At 37.9% G+C, this 21136-nt stretch overlaps 2 protein-coding genes across 2 annotated transcripts in view; both read left to right on the forward strand.

Annotated features, from left to right (window-relative positions):
- Positions 1–21136, forward strand: part of LOC134541885 (lysine-specific histone demethylase 1A-like) — a 477086-nt gene that overhangs the window by 19278 nt on the left and 436672 nt on the right. The window lies entirely within an intron of this gene.
- Positions 15313–18638, forward strand: LOC134542099 (uncharacterized). The gene is made up of 2 exons (XM_063386043.1): positions 15313–15667; positions 16598–18638. Exons 1-2 carry the CDS (start codon positions 15523–15525, stop codon positions 17434–17436), a joined length of 984 nt encoding a protein of 327 aa, XP_063242113.1. The 5' UTR covers positions 15313–15522; the 3' UTR covers positions 17437–18638.

Consider the following 21136-nt stretch of genomic DNA (forward strand, 5'->3'; position numbering starts at 1 on the left):
AATTAATACCTGATTGTGACTGCAACTCGTTCCTCGACAGGTATACATCAACACTACTTCAATACTAATTTCAAAATTTGTCTCAGTTCATTGAACGTTTTTAATGACATTATAAAGTAGGTAGTTATAAAAATTGAATTAAAAATTCAGTAAAAATTACTTTTTGATGTATAACATCTAAGCTCTCCGTATACGGCATTTGGTGGGAGTAGTTTTGTAAATGTAACGGAAATAGCATGAAACGGGAATGTGCAACCACAATGCTGCCATCTGTGTCTGATGGCGCGAACCGAAGTTCATAGAGACAAAAGGAAACTTACAGTATTAACTGTTCAGTGCATTTTAACAAGATGTAAAGTATTTTACAAAATTACTTGTCGAAAATCAGGTCCAAATAAGTGTTTCGTATTTTTCCAGGTCTTTTACACTTTAATCGAAACCGTTTTATTATATAGTGTAACATTCCACTCTGCAAATCGATTGATTCGGTAGTAGACGTAGCTGTTCCGTCATCAAATTCTAGCGGTGGGTGCGGAAACTACGTGTGATTCGCGCCCAGAAATGTATTTGAAATACTTTTTTCGTTTATTTATCACACTCGACATTATTTTAAAGAATTCTGCGTTAAATTTTGTGTTCGTGTTCCGTTTTATAAGTGTATTTACAACATGAGAACACCTGAATTATATTTTTATAGGGGTTAGATGTTACGCATCTCTGCCAGTACCGAAAGACTCACATTTTTTTTCTTCCCATTGATAAATTCACCCATTCTAATGCAATTAAAACGGATTTAACGCACATAGCAAAGGAGAGCGGTACTTACTTCAGCAAACAGTTGAACATGGGGAAATATTGACTGGGATCTCCTCAACAATTGGCAACTATCGCTGAAAAGTTTCCGGCGAGGCAACTGCAGTTTCCAGGTCGTGGCAACTTGTGAGCGATCGATCGCTGGCAACTCAGTTGCCCGTGTGAAAGGGCTCTTACTCCATTTGTGTTCGATAAAACATGTGTATTTACTTTGTGAATGTTTATAATACAATTTCATATGTGAATGTTTATAATACAATTTTGTAAGGAAAATTATAGTTTTTAATTGTTAATTATTTGCTGGCTTACAGTTACTTCAAATTCAAACGTAAAATTATAGTTCATGAACACGTTATTATCGTGTTTGTTTTCTTCGCTGAAAGGACCGAAATTGGCTGGGTAAGGATGCGCGAGATGTGCGAATACTGAAAGGAATGCCGACAAGAGCGAGAATATTTTAGAGATAATGATGCAAGAGAAAAGGAAAATTAGGTTGGCTTGCTGCTCTGTGTTATTTTAATCCCTTCATATTCACGGTTTTTTCCTTTTTTTGTTGGTAATTGAAGAAAAGTAGCTTTTTTTTATGTATTCACCTCTCCCAATGCGGGTTATGGCGTTTACTATTAATTGTTCCTGTCTTGTAATCTGAATCGAGATGTTAAAGTGGAAAGCACATGCAAGAGAGAGAATAAAAAAAAAGCAAGTGTGTGTACAGTTTTAAATTTTTTAGGGGACACTTTCATTTCAACTAGTAATGGAGCGCTCTTTTCATTATTATTTTTGGAGAGGAAGGAAGAGCGGAGATGTTAAAAATTCCTAGCCATTCATTTAGATTAGTTATAATTTATTTCTAGGTGTTTTTGTCGGTCCATCTTCTCTTGGATTTTCATGCTTATGTTTAAAACATCCAAGCTTCACAGCTGAGTACATTTCTTTCTCCGGGAATATATTTACCCTGAATGCCTTTCAATAATAATTTGTCTTGATTCTAAGATCCAGTTCTTGTAAATCCAATGCATTAATTTAACACATGGATATATCGAGAAAGATTTCTACATTTGTTTTCATGTTTGTTGGTTTCGTTTTTGTTAAGTGATTTGACGCAGGAATATTGACCCCGATCCTAGCTATTTAGCGTTCCATGATCTTTGTTGAAGTGCAGTCAGTTTGTCGTTGGTTCAGTCGTGATGAAAACAAACTCCAAACAGGCATTTACCACTTTCTGCGTGTACACTGAGCGTTAGGAAATTCTCTTTCTGTGTTCTGTGTGGTTTCACAACACCAAAATAGGGTGTAAAGCACACGAATTTCGACTTGAGTGGTGGTGGTCGGTCACGAACCACCTGGGAAGAAGCGACGACGTCGCCGATGTTGATGTGCTTATCTCTCGCTTCTCCCTCTCCCGCCTCCTCCCGAACCCCCCAGCCTCTTCCCCGGACCCCGGCCAGGACCATCGCCGGAGTCTCGACCCAGAGTGCCGGTTCCATCGCTTTCCCGCGCTATTATTGGTCACTCCTAACGTTCGCATACATGTTTTCCTCATTTCGGCGTCATGCAGTGCCACGTGAAAGACATAAAATTTCCGTACACTCTGTCTACTTGTCATGCAAAAGCAACAAAATAAAATAATAGTAAACGTAATCCATGTATATTTTTCTTTTCACTTATTACTCTGCCGTGAATTTCTCTGTTGTATTGTTACTGATAAAGCTTATGATTCTATTGATATACTTTTTAATTTATACAGAATACCCAAGAGAGGGTGGTGATTTCACATGTTGGTGAACTTTTAAAATTTGCACCAATTCACATTGGTTTCAAGAGGTATACCTATTTGATTGCAAATCAAAGAAATTTTTCTTCTGGAATCATTGCATACCTAATAGTTAATTCATTGGCTATGATTGAGTTTTAACCAACTGGTTGGGGCTTTGGTTACTATCTTCACAGTGAGTCGTACATATTCTGCGAGGCACCTAAGTAAAGCATTTTTAGTTACTCGTTTTAATTTTCCAAACAGTTGGTTCACGTCTAGAGTATTATTACGTGTAGTGTTCGTATACGAGTGCAGAGTATGTGATGCGCAAGTCCACGGCTATAGCATTGAATATATATAACATATAGAAGTCGCGAGGGGATACGATTTATTCTGCCGGTTTTAGAATCCAAACTGAGGTAGTTGGAAGCTCCCCCGCCAGACAGCTCTGCTTTCGAAAAGAAGGCACTCGTGGTTAGTGTCTCCCCCGCTAGAGCGCTATAGTATCGCTTGTCTCAAGGTCGCGCGCGTATTATCTCTCTCTTTCTCTCTCGCTCTCTCTCTTTTTTTGTATTTTGTTTCCGTTGCTGTGTGGAGGGCCAGCGCATTGACAAGGCGGGAGATTATGCTCGTCAAAAAGATGCGTAAATTTTGTTTAAAGAACCGAAAGCAAAAAATAATTTCTTGAAATATTACACAATTATTTAAAAACAGACACTTAAATCAGCAATTCATTGGTGCTTGATTCCAGATGGTGTAATAATTATTATATTTGAATAAAAATTTGTCCATTGGATATAAAATAAATATTTTATTCACCAAATTACTTAAAGTACCTCAAAGAATCCACTTTAATATGAATTCAACCAAATGTAAGCAAAGCGGAAATTATAAAATGCCGGACCCTGTTATATAAATGGTTGATCAGTGTAAATCTATGCACGAACTTAGTCATACATTCATAAAAACTTTAGTAAGCTATTAAACAAGAAACTCGTTTTTATCGGGGAAAAAAATTGTATGTTAAAGAAATAACTAAAAAGTAAACATGTACATACATATTATTTATGTTTGCATACATGCAGTGAATATTATTTTTGCAGTGATAAATTAATATTTTATTAACATGGCTAGATCTAAAAAATGTTTATAGAAAATTTTAAATATATTTACTACCTTTACTTTTCAGATGTAAGGTTCGTTTGTAAATTCTCCTTCAGGAGCATTATACAACACAGTTCATTAAATTGCATTACAAGTCACATAAAAAAAAATTAAAAATGGGTGGAAGTAAAACAAAAATACCACAAACAAATGATTGTACGTACTATTTTATCATCTTCATAATTTTCAAATAATGAGGGCTCAGTAACTTTGAGTTAAGTCGGTGTATAAAACTCTTGCGAAAAACATTTCTCTGTATTCTAGAGTTATTTGAAGAGTTTATTTACATGCACAAAAACTTTCAATGTAAGAAGCCACATAATAATCCTATAATAGTAGGTGACATTTTTGACAGGTCGTACAACGAAATTTGAGACTTTGACAAATGAATTATTAGAAGCATTAAGAATTTGTGAAGCAATAAACAAAACTAACACATATTCATGTAGTGCAAGACTAGCTAATCATGAATTAATATTTTTTTTGTTTATTTTACAGTAAAATATTCAGCGGCCAAAGACTTAAGCCGTCCCAATAAATGTAATTTAAAGCCACCTTAAGTGAAACAGACTGTGGCTAAATGAGGCCCAGTAATTTTGAGCAAAATTGTAATCGTGCAAGTTCCCATGTACCACAGCTGTATTTACCTTATATTATATGTATATGCACAATAAATTTAAATATCATTTAACAACTTAAAAAACAATACAAAAAGAAAACAGAGTACAAAATAAATTTCAAAGAATTATTTCATTCTAAATATCAGTATATAAAACTCTTCCATTGCGTATAAAATTTTTGTAACTTTTACTTCCGTACATTCTTAACGATACGAAACATGCACAATGTCATCTAATGACATTTAACAATACTATTATGTTATTGTCCCTAGTTATACGTTACGTATACGTTTTATACGTTAAGTGAAATAATGTCATTATTAAGTACTCTTTTTTAAAACATTAACTAATGTAAAATATTTCATTGTCGAGCTTTAGCAAACGACTTACACACGTGCAATCACTGACACGTATAGAGGGAGGTTATAAATCAATGACTCGTTAGAAAATGTACGTGTTTGTTTTATCATCTGTGAAATATGTAAAAATATGATCGTGTAAAAAGCAGAGGAATAATTAACTGTCATATCTCAGGACTGAGATTAGTTGTCAGAAACGTTTGATGAAAGCTTTCAAACTAGCAATAGTTCTAATGAAGGAATAGCCCAGTCAAAATATGCTAAAATTTCGCTCGTAGTCGAATTAAATCCGATCTTTTTGTTACACTTTGCACGTATTTAGTAGTGTCCAGGGGAATTAAAACCAAAAGTCCTGATGAATAGGAAGTGAGGTAGAGTCAGACACTAGAAACAATTATATAAAAAAAAGGCATTTGTTTTTGATTTTTAAAGAAATATCTCGTAAATAATTAAACTTAAAAGAAAACTTTTTTAATAAAAAATGAAAGAGCATTAAAAATCCTATAAAATATTATTTCAATTTTTTCATATCTCAAATATTGTTTGAGATAGTCTCACTTAAAAAATGATTTTTTTTTTTAAATTTTATCTCAAACCTTTTTCCTATAACAACTGACCTATATATTTGTGAACCGTGCATCTCGTATGCCAAATGCTGTCACTTGACTTTACAAGTCCATGATAACCCCAGATTTAAAATTTTTGCATATCAGGGTCACTTCTCAAAGAAAAGAACTGATAGTGTTTGGTCAGACAGACCAAAGAACAGACTTAAATGCGTAACATGAAAATTGTTGGGAGCCTCACACGAGGACGAGGATTCACTGATAATTTCTTGAGCGAGTGGACCTTGGGGATGACTGAAACTGCATCTGCTCATCATTGAAGAGTTATGCGGTATTCATTTTATATCTTTGAACAACTTGATTTCTGACAATCTCGAAGAAGTAGGGATGCCACAGATCAATATAAGATCTCTGCTTAGCTAAATAATCACCCACCATTTCCTGGATCACAACAAATCATGTCTATAGCAACTGGACTAGTAGGGGATGCCACAGTTACCTTTTTCAATGCTATAGTAATTGGCAAGCAATCAATACAGAGTAATGTTGGAAAAATTCTAATCAAGCATTGTCACGAAAAGATCAAGCTCTCACTCTGGCGAATATTAGCTACACTATTACTTTCAATTGTAATAGCTCATTTATTTATAATTTGTTAGTTTTCCAGAAGATAACGATAAGTGAAGAAAAATAGGATGACTTGATCATATATATGCAGTATGAGTTGGCTTAATTTCATTTAGCTCTCTTTGACGAAGCTGGGATACGCAAAACCAAGAAAGCAACCCCGTACATGTTTTATGTGACAAGGGAGAATTTGGACTTGGGAGTGTTGGAGAACGCTGACTTTGTTCTTAATGGTGGATTCTTACTACACAGTCATATAGCCGACAAGTGGTACTGATTCATCTATTTGCCAAAAATATGTCAATTACATTATCATTTCCTATTTATCATGACTGTTGATGTGGCATTCCGTCGGACCACTGAACAATTGTAACACAAAATCATAAACATCGGATTGAATTTGAGCACATGATTTACTTTGACTGGGCTAGTGTCTTCCATGCTAATTTTTTTTCTGGATACATAATAAAATATTCTGGAATTTAAATTGTTCTTAACTTAGGTAATAACAGTAGAATTCAAATAATTTTAAACAGTTTTAGCTACTTAAAAAAAGTACTATGGTGGTTGTGTGGACCAATTTTTACCACGTTTTTGTTTTTATTTTGTATAAAACTAAAGTTCGAACTTATGTTTTTTTTACACTAATCCACGTACAAAGTACGTTCTCTGGTAAATAAACGCAAAATTTTACACATGACCTTTTTTAACAGCGATAATTAAGCTACTAACATCTTAATATTGTAAAGTAATAAACAAAAAAAAATACTAATGCAGCTGCAGTCTATCTACTCACAAATAATTATTGTTTAGTTATTTCTTAAGCACTTTTGCAATTAATCTTAAAATTTTTGTTGAAACGCTTGCCAAACAAATGCATTTTATGTGAAACAGACGGCGTGGGTAATACTTGGCTAAAACTTTGCGTTTATTAAAATTTACATCGTAAATTAACTAGCGTTCACTCGGTTTTAGTCAAAATGATGAAATTAAAAATATGTGTTTGTTGTAATCTAATTAGTTTTTTTAAAGTAATTAAAACGTGGATATTTGATATTTTAAATATAAAAGAAAATAATTCTATACTAATTAATATTAAATAATTAGGACCTTCCTCGCATACTTGCGTCAACTTTTTCTTTAGACAGTATCTAACTGATACATAATGTAAAACAAAATTGGCAAGTTATAATTCACAACTTCCCTGTCCTTATTTTTAGCTGGAAAACGGAACATTGATGTGCCTCGTGAACTGATCCTCATATTCTGACAGCCCGTGTACTCACATTTCTTACCCGTCAAAATGTTTGACACTATAAAATCATCAATGTGAAATAAAGTTAAAATAAGTATGTATTTAACTTTTAAATTAAATAATATTTTAAATTCAACACTGACTGTAGGCCTGGTACAAAGTTCTTAGGAGCTAATTTTCACGTTACTAGGGTACACAATCCCTCCATACAGTGATCCCAGTGACTTGTCTTCTCCCGTGGATCCTTGGCTCTCAAAGACAGTGGTAAGGAATACTTATCGTCAAGGTCGCCGAACGGTGCTGATACCAGCTTCCCGTATATGGGAGGGTGACTGGCTGGTTAACCTAGTACGCCCTAAGACCGCTAGGGGCGTGTGCTGTCGTTACGCAGCGATTGAAGCGATCGCAGCGGCGGAGCTTGGAACTACAACAATTCTTCTGAGAAACCGGGCAGAAAAATTAACCTGGGCTCGCGACTTCTATACATTATATATATTCAATGGCTATAGTATGGTTTGCCGTGCGGTGGGTCCTGTCCACGCCCAAATGCTTGCGTGCGATGCCGGATGCACATTTCAATGTAGGGGTCAAGTGTGCTGCAGCGGCCAAGACTGTGTGCTTTTCTCGCACCTATAATTAGAGGCTGGACAATATTCGCGTGTTGAACGAGCACAGCGTTGGTTCCACAAACCACCACATGCTCGGGAAGTACGGCCGTATCAACTGTGCATTAGCTTCTCGCTTGAGAGTTGTCGTAATTGGATATTTCTCATTACCTTTGAGTCCTCCGCTTAGACCGCGGGACAATCGTAGAAACCACCCGAATTAAGGGTCCCACTGACCTGGGTGAACATACGGTGTGCAGAGATTCAGAACAGTCCACAGCGACTTGTAAACTGCTGGAAAATGTTTACGAAAAAACATTTAGGAATACGCTGAAAGTTGATGAGTAGTTCTGTTTTCGGATAGTGTTTTTAAACTGTATTTTTATAAGAGAGAAATTGGTAAAGCCGCGTTTTTTTTCGAGGATAATTTCTAGACATTGAACGACCGGTAGAGATTTTTGAAAGCACTATTATATATTATACCTTTATCTCCATTTATCCACCATAAATGTTATGGTTACCGCTCAAATATCACAGTTGTATGCACGGCGACAAGACTGCGCTCCAGTTCAGAGCCTTGCGCTTAGAGGCGATACCGTGCTAGATGCACCGTCGGACGTCGAACTTAGAATCCCGCCTCACTAACTCTCCCATATGACAGAGAGGATCCGAGGGCAGGTATTCCGCTGGCCGAGTCGCCGTGCGCTAGCGGCCGGGGTGAAGTTCGTCTGCTCGAGCTGTCTTTGCCTCGTGGGACCAGCGGCCCGCGGTTCGTGGGACGCCTCCCGCCAAACGGAGAGAAGACTTTTTTGCGTCTCGTCGCACGTTAATGCGCGCCCAGCGTAATGCGCCGTCCACTCAACACGGAGGAAACAATCATGTTGTCTTTCCACAGCGCGCAGCACGATCCACGCCCGGCGTGATGGGCCGACTGGTATTGGAGCAGTCAGATGCGTCCTACACCGCGTACACTACTGTAACCGTGTCACACCATGTGCGTTTCATGGTGGCGGTAGGCGAAGATATAATTGAAATGGTTCTGTGGGATTTTTTTTTAAAAAAACCTGAATTCAAGAATATTGTAAAGAAAGAAGTTATTTTGGCAAATATCGGCAACGTAATTAACGAAACAAGCTAGTGTCTCTTAATAAAAAAGCAACTTATTGTCAGTATATTACATGAAACAATTTATTAAGTGCACAGAACAACAACCTAAAACATGCTAGCTAGGATAGGAAAACACTGTTACCGAGCGCACAATGTAGCGCTGGGCGCGTTGAGTCTACCGAGCTCTCTGCGCTCGGCGGGACGCAGAAGCGGGCCTCAGCTCGCGCCTTGTTTGCTCGCGACGGGCGTCGGCCTGTGCGGGCGCCATGCTCCTTTGGGACATGTGGCGGTAGGTGTTCGTGTGGTCTTCCCAAGCGTATTTACACACTGCTCCGTTGTAAGCGTAAATTTTTTTCACGGTAAGACAAGGGGCACGCTAATCAGAAAAAAATCTTATTTACGTAGATTTTAATTATTTTCCACAAGTGGAAAAAATAAGACAAAACTGGTTCGTGCGGGATTACATATTTTTTTCACGCTTTCAAAGTCAAATTTGAAACGGATATTGTTATAAACTTTAAGGGGGAGGGTGTTTGGTAGGTTATTGTGAATAAATAACTAATTAAAAGAAATTCGTATTCATTCTTATGATTTAATACTTAAAATTTTACCTATCAGAATGCGGCGTGTATAGAGTTTTAAAATAATTACATCAATAAATCAACAGTACCATCTACATAACAATTGAAGACTGATATATTTGTCAATGAATGTGTTTTGACAGTTCAACACAGCAGTCGCTGCAAATGCAACCACAACTATACTTGCATGTCCCCTGTCCACGTGCACACACACGCTTGCCACGTCGGTGGTTTACAGTCAACCTTCGCATCCAACCCTTTACCTCGCAATACGACTCACTACTGCCATTAAATGTATTAAGTATTAAGTATCCAGAGACAACATACCTAGTTTTCTTTAAATCAGCTGAATTATATTTTTAATAAATTACGTATAAAAAAATCTGATAACCAGTGCCCTTTCAGTGATTAGTCAACCGACTTTGCATGGAAAGCAGGTTGTTTGCTAGGAAGCAGGTAGCCTTGTTTCAGGTTTTGATGTTTTGTTTGTACTGAAACTAACGATGTTTTTGCGAGGAAGGGGAATAAATTACTATTTTATCGATTGATTTTAGCCATGGCTCTGTAGAACTATACAGAAATAATTTTAGGTAACCGAGAGTTAATGTGTAAAAATACCAAGTTAGATTTTTATTTCTTAATGCCTTTAAATTGTACTATTGATCCTATAAAAATTCCTTAGTAAATATTTTACTCCATTAGTTTTAAAACACGCAATATGAGATGATTTTTTTATTCCTTTATTTTGGAATTAGGCAAAAAAGCAATGTTTTCACGTGTGTTTTGTGTTTCACAATGTTGTTTACCTCCTAAAATACTCTTTGTGCCTGCGTTTCTTTTTGTCACTGGTGAATCTGAGAAATTCGTAAGTTAAATTTAGAATAATAATAAAGATGAGATGAAAAGAAATGTACTGATAAAATGTATATCTGAAGTCATTAAAATTCCTTAAGGGTCTTTTTTTTGATTTTTATGTACACAAAAAGCTACGAACCTGTGTTAGAAATACTCCTGCTGCTCCTCCTTTCCTCCAGGAAAAAAAAAAAAAAACTAACGCTGGAAGCCGATCGTCCGTCCGCGTTTCATTACAACGGCAGCGCGAGCGTACCTTGCTTCATCACGTCACGCAATTACCAGCGCACGAAGGCCGGGGGTTTGACCACCTCGACAGCGTGGTCTCCCTCCCCGCGACGACCGTCCCATCACGGCGTTCAGCCGGAACTGCGTGACGCCACGAACACCTTCGGAGGTCTTCCTTTGTGAGGCGTCCTGGTTGCTTCTGCCTTCTGCGCCGCCCTGTTCAAGTTCCTGTACCACAGATCAACTATCTAAGGAGAATCCCTTCGTTTTTGTAGATTATGAATTTAATGTTCGATGTTCTTACACACGCATACGTGGATGGTCTAGGTTATTTATTTGCCATAAAAAAACCGTAGTTTTCCTAACAGATTGTACAGTATCATCCCTTGGGCAAATTGGCAGCAAAAAATTTTTCCATTAGCATGTTGCATGTGAATGGGTATGGTGTTTTTCATTCAACTTTTTTCATGTAGAATGTGATGAAATATCTTGCACATATTCATTACAAAATTCTTTAAAATGATAGTTAATGTTTGTAAATTTACTATAATTTATCTGTGGTTTTGTAGTTTTTCATCAGTTGGTTTTTTAATTGATGGATGGACTACTATTTTGTTTCTTTCTCATTAAATATCCCAACGACAAGTGTGCTGAAAACATTCCTGGATAATACCATGTTTTAAATGCCCGTGCTTAATCGGTGTCTGGCCAACAATTTTTGCTGATGTAAAATGGGTATGCACGATTTTTAAAATCATCTCTGTCCAACGAGTGCCGAGTAATCTACCGGGTGAGGCAAGTAAACTCAGTTACGTATTGTTTCTTCAAACGCTGTTTAGCCAAATATGTATTTTGAAATGATACTCCTACTATTGGTAACATACTACATTATGAATTGGTAGCCAATGGGCTAATACTGTTTGTTATTTCAGCATTTGTGTAATAATTGATTTGATCTATAGGAACAAAAGATAAAGTTTGTAGTTCGCGTAGCGCGGAGACTATAAGGTCTAGAACCGTGAAATTTGATACATGGATTCTCGTGGGGAATGTGGAAAAGAAAATGAGGAAAAAAATGACCCGTGGGGGGGGGGGGGGGTCGTTTCACCTCAAAGTCTTTTTATTTATTTTTTTTAAAATTTGTTTTAGTTTATTATTTTTTTTCCTTTCTTTTCGCGACTACATTTTTCCGATAACCTCTAAGTCAACGGCTTTATGAAACTTTCTTTATCTCCTGGCAACGGCTATTGCATTGCTGATGCTTACTTGGTCTTCGGGTAACGGCTGTTGCGTTTTTAATGATTTATTACCCTTTCGTATCTTAATACAGTCTCTCTTTCTAATTATCTTTGTTTTCATATTGGCACAGAACTTGTTAAATTAATGCGAATGTTAATGCTTTTAAAAACTGTTAAATACGGCGTCTTTATTTATTTTATGTCTAGTTATTTTAGTTGTAACATTTTGTTTGTCTCATAAGTTTTATTTGTAAATTATATTTATATTTGGCAAATATCACGGACCACTTTGGTTATTGCTTTTAAAATTTTTTTTTGAGTCCCTGTCATGTTTACGATGTTATTTCAGAATCGAGAAAAAAAAATACTATTTTCTGAGAATTATTTTTCAACGTCCTTAATTAACAAACATATTTTGTGTCTCATGGTGACAGTCCCGTGCTGTTATTTTTTTTTTAATAGCCTTTATTTGAGTAGTTTGGTGAGGCATTGTGGTAGTACGGCGGTTTTTAGAAACTGCCGTGCATGAGTAACTTTTTTTAAATTTTAATCGAGCAGATGATGCGTACCTGTGGAGGTGATGAAGCCTACTCTCGAGATGGTGAGCGACATGGACGGGGGCATCCGTTGTGGTGGCGCGGCACGCGGAGGCTGCGGATCCATATTAAAGCCCCGACGTGCCTCTGTACCCGCGTCGTGTGCCGCTACAAAGGCCCATTGTCCGTCTGCCGCCACCTTCTGCCACAGTATACCTCTCTGCCTCCCTCACTCCCTCACTCCCCCCACCCGGGAACCTGCCCGCCCCGCGCCATTGTTCGGCCGAAACGGCGCCGATCCCGTTACTCCTTGAGACGTGTGACTTTGCTGTCTGCCCGCAGCGCGGTGCCCACGAGAGAAGGGAGATCTACTGGAACGCTTCTCGCGGCATCTTCGTGTTTTCAAATTTGACTTGATCCTCACGTATCAGTGACAACGGGCTCTTAGGCTCCTTTCACACGAGGCGACTGCAGTCGCTCGAGCAGGCGACAGTCGCTTGCAGTTGCTCACTATCGCAACTGATCGCCGCAACTACAGTTGCCGCAACTGGATATGAAACATGTAATCAGATACACGTTTTCACACGAGGCGACTGGTCGGCGCGACTGGCGAGTGGCGTCTGCCGTTCCCATAGTTGTGAAGTGACCGAACTATGGCACATCGTGTTGATATGAACCGTTCTATTACTAAATTAATAGAAGAAAGAGTAAACACTGAAGACCTCATTTATGAAGTACAGAACAACGAGGCTATTTGGAACAGTACACTTGAAGAATACGGAAATAAACTTGAAAAAGGAAATGCATGGCACAAAGTAATAACGAAATTCTTCGGTGATTTCGATGAAAAACCATCTTCAGAGAAAAATGAAATAGGTAAGATAAAACTTTATATTAGTTTCATTACGGTAATGGTTTATAGATATAGTGATACATAATACGCTTTGTAAATGTATGAGGCAGTGACTACACTAAAAGTACTTCCGTAATAAAGTAGCGGCTGAAAATATTTTTTTTTGTTCTTGACAAAACACTTGTCCACACTTATAAAAGCCTCTTGAAAATAGTTTACAATAGTTTTAAATTTTGTTTTGCGTTTAATGGTTCTTTTAATATTCGAGAAATTTGTTTTAGCGTTGTTGACTTGCAATGTTGTTGTGATACGGAACTATTTCTCTACCGACAGCAAATATTTTTCAACAATAATAAATTATATTTCAGGACGAACGTTTTCTGCAATGGTTCTTAAATACGTTCCATTTGCCAAGGGACGGAACCTTCTGCACTTATGAAGTACTTGGCAAACATGTCTCTAACATTGCTTGCAAGTCTTGGTGTTGGTCGTCCAGCGGGTTCCATATCAAGGAGCCCTTCAACTGTTAAAGTATCCTCAAAGCGAATCCCGTCCCTTTCTTTTACAAAGTTGTGTAGTAAACAGCACACGATGACTATGTTTTCTGCTAGGGTTAAGTCAACATTTAATGGCCTATGAAAAATACGCCACTTGTTTACGAGAATGCCAAACGTGCATTCGATATATCTGCGCGCTCGGGAGAGTCTGTAATATTATATACGTTTTTTTACACTTAAAAATTTACCTGAATAAGGCCGTAAAATATTATTAGAAAGTCCAAAACCTTAATCAGCAACAAAGACAAAGGGCATAGGTCCATCAAATCCTGCATATGATTCTTGTGGCACCGGTATGTTGAGCTGTTGGTTCTGAAGTTTCTTGAAAAATACGCTTTCTTTAAACACTGTGGAGTCTGATGATTTTCCGTATGCACCTACGTCTATAAATAAGAACTTATACGATGCATCACACAAAGCAAGAAGGAGTATTGAGAAGTAGTTTTTGTAATTGTAATATAAAGAACCACTATGAGCAGGTTTGATTATGCGAACGTGTTTCCCATCCAGTGCTGCCATACAATGTGGAAAATTCGTCCTTTCGTAAAATTGTGCTGCTGTTTGCAACCATAGTTCTTCTGTCAGTTCACGGAAACATATCGGCTTCAGTCGAATCCAGATTGCCTTGCAAACTTGACGGACGATGGTAGAAATTGTAGAGATTCCTAGCCTATATTGGAAGTGAAGGTCTGTCATTATTTAACATGCACCCAAGTACCTGTAACAAAATATAATAAATTTAAAATGTATACAATCTAATAAGAATGTGTCCTAACAAATTTGTAAACGGTATGTTACAGCTGCTGATATACAGAAGAAGTGGAAAAGTATCCGGACATGCTATGCTAGAGAACTTCTGAAAAAGAAGACAGAAAAAAGTGGTTCTGGGGCTAGTGGCCGGAAGCAGTATGTATATTTTGAAACATTGCGTATTTTAGAAACTGTGACGAAGAAAACAACAAGTAGTATGGACTGTGTCTCTGGCGAAGATCTTAGTGTTGAAACAGAAGTAGACGATGATATTTCAACACAACAAGAAGAAAACCCAGTAAATATCCAAAAAACATCACGGAAGAGACAGATCAAAGAATATGATGAGCTTATTAGTGTACTAAAAAAAAAAATATGTATGGAAAGTACAGCTTCGGATGAAAAAGATGAGGATCGCTAGTTTTTACTATCTCTTGTTTCGGAAATGCGTAAAGTTCCCGATGAAAGAAAGCTCAAACTTAAATCTGACTTAATTTTGGCTATTGCAAATGCTCAACAAGTGCGACAGATGCCACAACAATTTCAGTATAATAATACCAGTACTGTAGGCATCCCATTTCAATCTGTTCCACAAATCAATCATGGTCCATCATGTTCTCCAGTCGGTCTGCCAAGTAATTCATCAGTGATAAATTGTGCACCGCAGAGGGATTATGTTTACAATGTTTCATCTCCTGCATCTACAACATCACGTGTATTACGTTCACCAACAGAATCAGTGGGCAGCCAGTATAGTGATGTGATATGCTTTGAATAGTTACTTTCTTTCCCATTTTCGTGGCGTGGTCTCAATTTCTATTTGTTTTCCACAACTGTAAGGCCCTCCTCACACGGGGATACTGAAGTTGCTTAGATACCGCGAGACTCGGCGACCGAGCGACTCGTCATGTAGATAGGCATGGCGTCACTCAGACGGCGATACTGGAGTGGCGGAGACTGGAAGTCGTAAGCAACGTAAATCCCGGCGACTCAGCATGCTGGTCTCCACGCTACTCCAGTAGCCTACGCGGCGCGATACTGTATTGTAGCGAACAATGGGCGAGCAGGCGTTTAATATCAAATTTGTAAACGAAGTTGAGAAACACCCAGAACTCTATAACTACAAGTTGAAAGGGTATTCAAAAAAGGATGTGACTGACAAAGCATGGAATGATGTCGCAAAAGAAGTGCAACTCACAGGTAAGTTGACAATATCTTAAACAACAATAATTAGATATAAAATATCTATCATAATAAACTAACTTGTGAAAAACCAAAATGTATATGTAAACAGCATGTTTTATATTTAGTATCTCACAAATACATTATTAGTAAAAGAAATATAGTTTTTATACAATGGTTATTCGTCCTTCGAAGAAATACCTTATTCTAAAACGTTTGTAACGTATAAAAATTACTTTCTATTGATATCTTTTCTTGGTTCCCAAGGGAATTACGCATGGTTTTTACGAACTTCGATAAAACTTACCACATGTTCAAAGTTGTTGTCATACTCACAGTAACCTACAAAAACACATGAAATACTTTAATACCTAATTAGTTATTGTAACAGTATTTCCACTGCCATGGAACAGAAGCCCGGGGTGTTAGAAAATAGTTTGCCAAGTAATTCCGCACTTCATGAGCAGTAGACCGATCATGTAACGTTAGGTCTTCTAGTGGCTGTGGATTGATGTTGGGCGTTTCTGAGTTGCCAAATGGTTCACCAGCAAAATATTTAATACCTTCACTGTGCTATCATTCTCCACTTTTCTTCTCCTGGGACAGGCATGTAGGACTCTTTCAACGATTCCCAAATTAATTTGGTAGTTTCTCGTATGATGTTGATAACTGTGCTTTCTCCTCTAGCAAAGTACATCGACAGCGATACAAATGTACCTCCTGTTGCCAAATACCTGCAACAAAGTTAAATTAAATTTTACTTCATAATACATTCCCCATGTACCATTTATATATTTTTTCTTCAAATAATAAACATATGTTGTATATATCTGGATTATACTTAATACTACTTCACTTTTGTATTTGTTTTTTGTTTACTGTAAATTAGTTAGGAATTCATCCATTGCAACGATTTATATTTATGTGAACAATGTTGTTTGTTTTCAGTTAACGAATGCAAAGAAAAATGGAAAAATCTCCGTTCAGTTTTTGTCCGTCACATAAAGCCACCTCCAAGTGGTTCAAGTTCCAAAAATAAGAAACCATACTATCTATCGGAGGCAATGAAATTTACCCTACCATTCATAAAAACGCTTGGTACACCATCGGGGAATTTGCCAGAAGTCATCAATGAACAAAACCTGGAACACAGTTCATCTGACCCAACACAAAATACGGAAGACGTTGCGGCTGAAGAGGAGGAATATATCTCAGATAACGCAATACTAACTACAACACCACAACTTTCCCTTCCTTCACCTATGCTGCCAAATACTGACTTCTCGCAAGAACATGCTCATCATTCCCAACAAATGACTCATGATCCCTTTTCCAACCCAAAAGATAATTTATCAAAGCGTAAAAAGCAAACAGTGACGGAAGTGGACAAGTCCTTTATGGAATACATGAATGCAAAGAAAAGGAAACTTGAATCGAATTCAAACGATGATAGGCAAGTAAAAAAGTCGTTTCTTCTAAGCCTTTTACCAGAAATCGAACCTTTGACAGATGCACAAATGAAATCATTCCGACGTAGGGTTCTGCAGCTTATTGATGACATCACGAATCCAAAAGACATGCACCAACACGTACCAGCTTACCAACAGACCCCAACTTACTCCTACAGTGTTTCCACGCATTCATCGTTGGCTACAGATAATGCTTCAATTTGTTCGTCGCCTGGAAATCAAACTATTCCACAGAAAGTACAAGATACTGAAACGCAACAGTATTTTGAAGTCATCCAAGAGACTTTACAATATGAGCAGGAACATAATGTGATGTGATGTTTTGTTGGGTGTGTAAACATATAACTTTGGTGTACGTGTTTTTATCTCTATTATGTTGTTTATTTTTGTGTTTACAGTCATGATTTGAATGTTTGTGTAATGGGTATTCTTTAAATAGTTTATATATATACATTTTTTCTTTTGCAGTACATTATTTGAATGTGTATTTCTTAGGTATATTTGAATTAAACATTGGAATTAATTTATGCATAAGATATGTTTATACTTTCACCTTTCAGTTGACTGGAATACTTGGGTATAAATAACTTTAGATTATTTAACCTGTTAACGTTAAAGTGCACATTCTTAAGATCCATACAACAGCCATTTTCCACAGATAAAATAAGTAATTGCGGCCTCAAGTTAAAATGCATACATTGTTTTTATTCGCCAAGCATCAGTATATACGTTAAAATACTTGGAAAGAAATAGATTTGTGTTGAAGGGAAACATTTAGAAGTGCCTTAACAAAAATTCGTAATAATTTGTATTTCTTAACTTACTTACCTCAAAGTTATCAGCAATCGTTCACCGGGGCTCACGCATTCCCTCATAGTGGTATCCCTATAATACATCGCAGGTGTAACAATTTCCGTTAACATTTGGTAAGTCTCCTTCGTCATTCTGTAGAAAGCGATGAATTTTGAGTCTGTCTCTTGCAATTCTTTGGCCGCGACAAATAATCTACAATTAATGTTCCTTTCTATATATGGATGAACCCACAATCTTTTCCTACTTCGTTTTCTATAATGTTGATAATATTGGATAACAATATCACTATCGTCACTGCTGTTATCACTGGACATTACATACAATATATAGGCACTTCACGGTTCCACAAGATACTCGGGCTGTACTCACGATGCATTTTTTCCTCCCAGTCTCTGATATTTTAGTAGCGTCGTGTGAAGATAACGGGCGACTAGAGTCACCCAGTCACACAGTTGCCTAGTCTCCAGGCTACCAGCGATCGTTTTGTAGGCAACTTCAGTATCCCCGTGTGAGGAGGGCCTAACATTTCCTTTATGGTAATTTTATTCACTGTAGTCACAAGTAAACAACCTTAAGCATACTGTAACTTGCTATACATTGTCTTATGCCGTGTGCTTTATTCAGAACATTTAGTGACTGCTACAAACTAAAAACTTATTTCTTTATCACGAGAACAATGTTTCATGTGGTTGGTAGGCCCTTCAAAATTAATAATAAACACATTACAGAAGCATTAAAAGTTACTTTTTATTATTTTTAATCACCTTAAATAAAAATATGAGTAATAATATACTGATATGTTTATGCCATGTATTAAACATATTGCTTTGATTACACATATTACTTACCTTAAAGTAAGAGCAAGTTTTTCTTTAGCAGGAATACTTTTTCTCATAACTGTATCAATTCCTTGCACATCGGATTCTATGTAGTACAGTAATTCGTCAAACGAATTTCTTGACATACGAAAGTAATTAAAAAATTTCTTTCCATCTGACAACAGCTCGTCAAATAAACTGTAAAAAAGTCCCCGCTCTATTCTCGACCTTAATATAGGATGCACATGCATGCTTCTTCTTGATCTGCGCTTTCTCTTCTTGAGAAGCAAGAGGAGCAGCAGAACCTCTTCGTCCCTAGACGCCATGACGAACTGAAATCTATTTTACTCGGCGATCGCCGCAACCAGTTGCCTGCGCTAACGGTACAGTCGCCAGCAAAGGCGACTGATCGCCACGCTCAGTCGCCGCGATCAGTCGCCTCGTGTGAAAGGAGCCTTAGAGCCGGGGATGTATCCCCTTCCCTCGAAGCAGGGATTTTTTATTTTATGTTTTTTTTTTCATAATAATGGAGAAGATGGTATGTTATTTTGGGCGATGCAAGGTGAGCTGTTAGAATACCTGCAATTTGAACTGTGTGGGATATAATCGTGCAGTATATCGCGTTTACCATTTATGTCATCCTGACGTCACGAATGTGTCGACTTGATACGGTTGTAAAAATATTCGCGCTGTTGTGATTATTCCGGAACGAGTTGTTGGGCACCGGGAGCTGCAAGATCCTGGCGGGCTCTCCAAGCCTCTTGCAGTCCGTCCAAGAGCTCTAGGGGTGTCTGGATCCAGCCGCCGACGAGTGGAGCCGGTGCGGAGCGCATGTGTGTGCAGCCACGAGCTGCTCGATATCTGGTCGTGATAACCCTGGCGCCGTCCCTCCCCCTCCTTTTCATAGGTTTTTATTTTTCCTTTAACATCCTTGGTAACAAACGACGCCCCTGAGGTATGCGAGCACCTTGCCTCCCCCCTTCCCCCTTCCCCCTTCCCCCTTTCCCCTTTCCTCCTCCCTTGATGGACCGTGATATCGCCTGTGTCCGCCGAGTCCAGCGGAGGCCGGGCCAATTTGCCACTGTCTTACCCCGCCATCTGATAGCCGCGCGCCGGGTGCAACAACGGCGCAGGTCCTCGCTTGGACCAAGGTTTTGGGGGGGGGGGTATTGCGCGTTCGGCCTGCTTGATGGAAACAGATGGGGTAGTTTCAGATAAAGGTTGGGTGATTGCATTAGAGTTCATATAGTCTCGCCGACTTCGATGCCGATCGAGAGACGGATGAGGTGTTGAAGCGGTGGCGTGGAGCTGCGGCGGGAGGCATTAGGAGAAAAATCACTTGCTCATGTCGGCGACTTAACGCCGCGCACGAAAGATCTGGTATCGACCTCACCGAGAATTGAACCCAGATCGCCTCTGTGAGAGGCCTCGGGCCTGACGCCATCTTGGACCCACGATAAGGAATATAGCTATGCACGTATGGAGCGAGGTGGTGTGGCGCTGTGGCGCTAGCCGTCTTGATTTCCGTTTTTTCAATTGTTTCTCGAAAACACACCAGGAAAATGCTGGGACGGTTCCTTACTATAGGCCATGATTAGAGTTATTACATTTTTATTGAACTGTTGTCGAATTTATCCGTCATTAATGACCTCGTTTGTCGGCGTGACATTAAGTCTTATAAAAAAAGCCATGTACGTACATGTGTGTAGGTATATAATATTTTGGGACTAAATTAACGGGTTGGTGATGCTACATATCAAAAATCAATGCAGTTCCATTAAATGATTTAGCACTGTTAATTGGCCATCGTGTATACTTTCCCACCGTTATCCGATTACGTTTTGGAAAGAGGAGAAATGTTAAATATTTTGGCTTGTGCAAGCTTCATGTAATATTCAGTAGGTATCAGTTTCCGCTAATTTTTTGTTCAGCTATTTTCCAGATCAATATCTGATGGTGGAAGTTAGTGATAACACTGTCTGTGATTAATGTAACGTCATATGTGGTTCAAGTGATATTTGCGGGTAATGGTGGATTATTTTGAATTAGGTATACCTAATATAGTTTGATATCTTGTCAGAAAAATTGGTGGCTAAAATATAATTATAGCACAACCCAGCGGTGTAAAATTAATGCACCCTAGGTTGCACATCAGTACTGTCAAAGTAAAAATATTGAAAATTTAACCAAATAAGTGAAATTTAATTGCAAACATAAGTCCTTTGATTATTGAACTTCACTGTTTTTAAAGCAATTTATACCGATAAAGTAGTTAGTATACTGTACCGAAGCACTGTTACATAGCACCCATTTCTATGATATATAATTTACAAATCTTAAATTACATTTATTTATATTATGTTTGATTTATTTGAAACAGGATGGCA

This window comes from Bacillus rossius (assembly GCF_032445375.1).
Source record: "Bacillus rossius redtenbacheri isolate Brsri chromosome 4 unlocalized genomic scaffold, Brsri_v3 Brsri_v3_scf4_2, whole genome shotgun sequence".
Classification (NCBI taxonomy): domain Eukaryota; kingdom Metazoa; phylum Arthropoda; class Insecta; order Phasmatodea; family Bacillidae; genus Bacillus; species Bacillus rossius.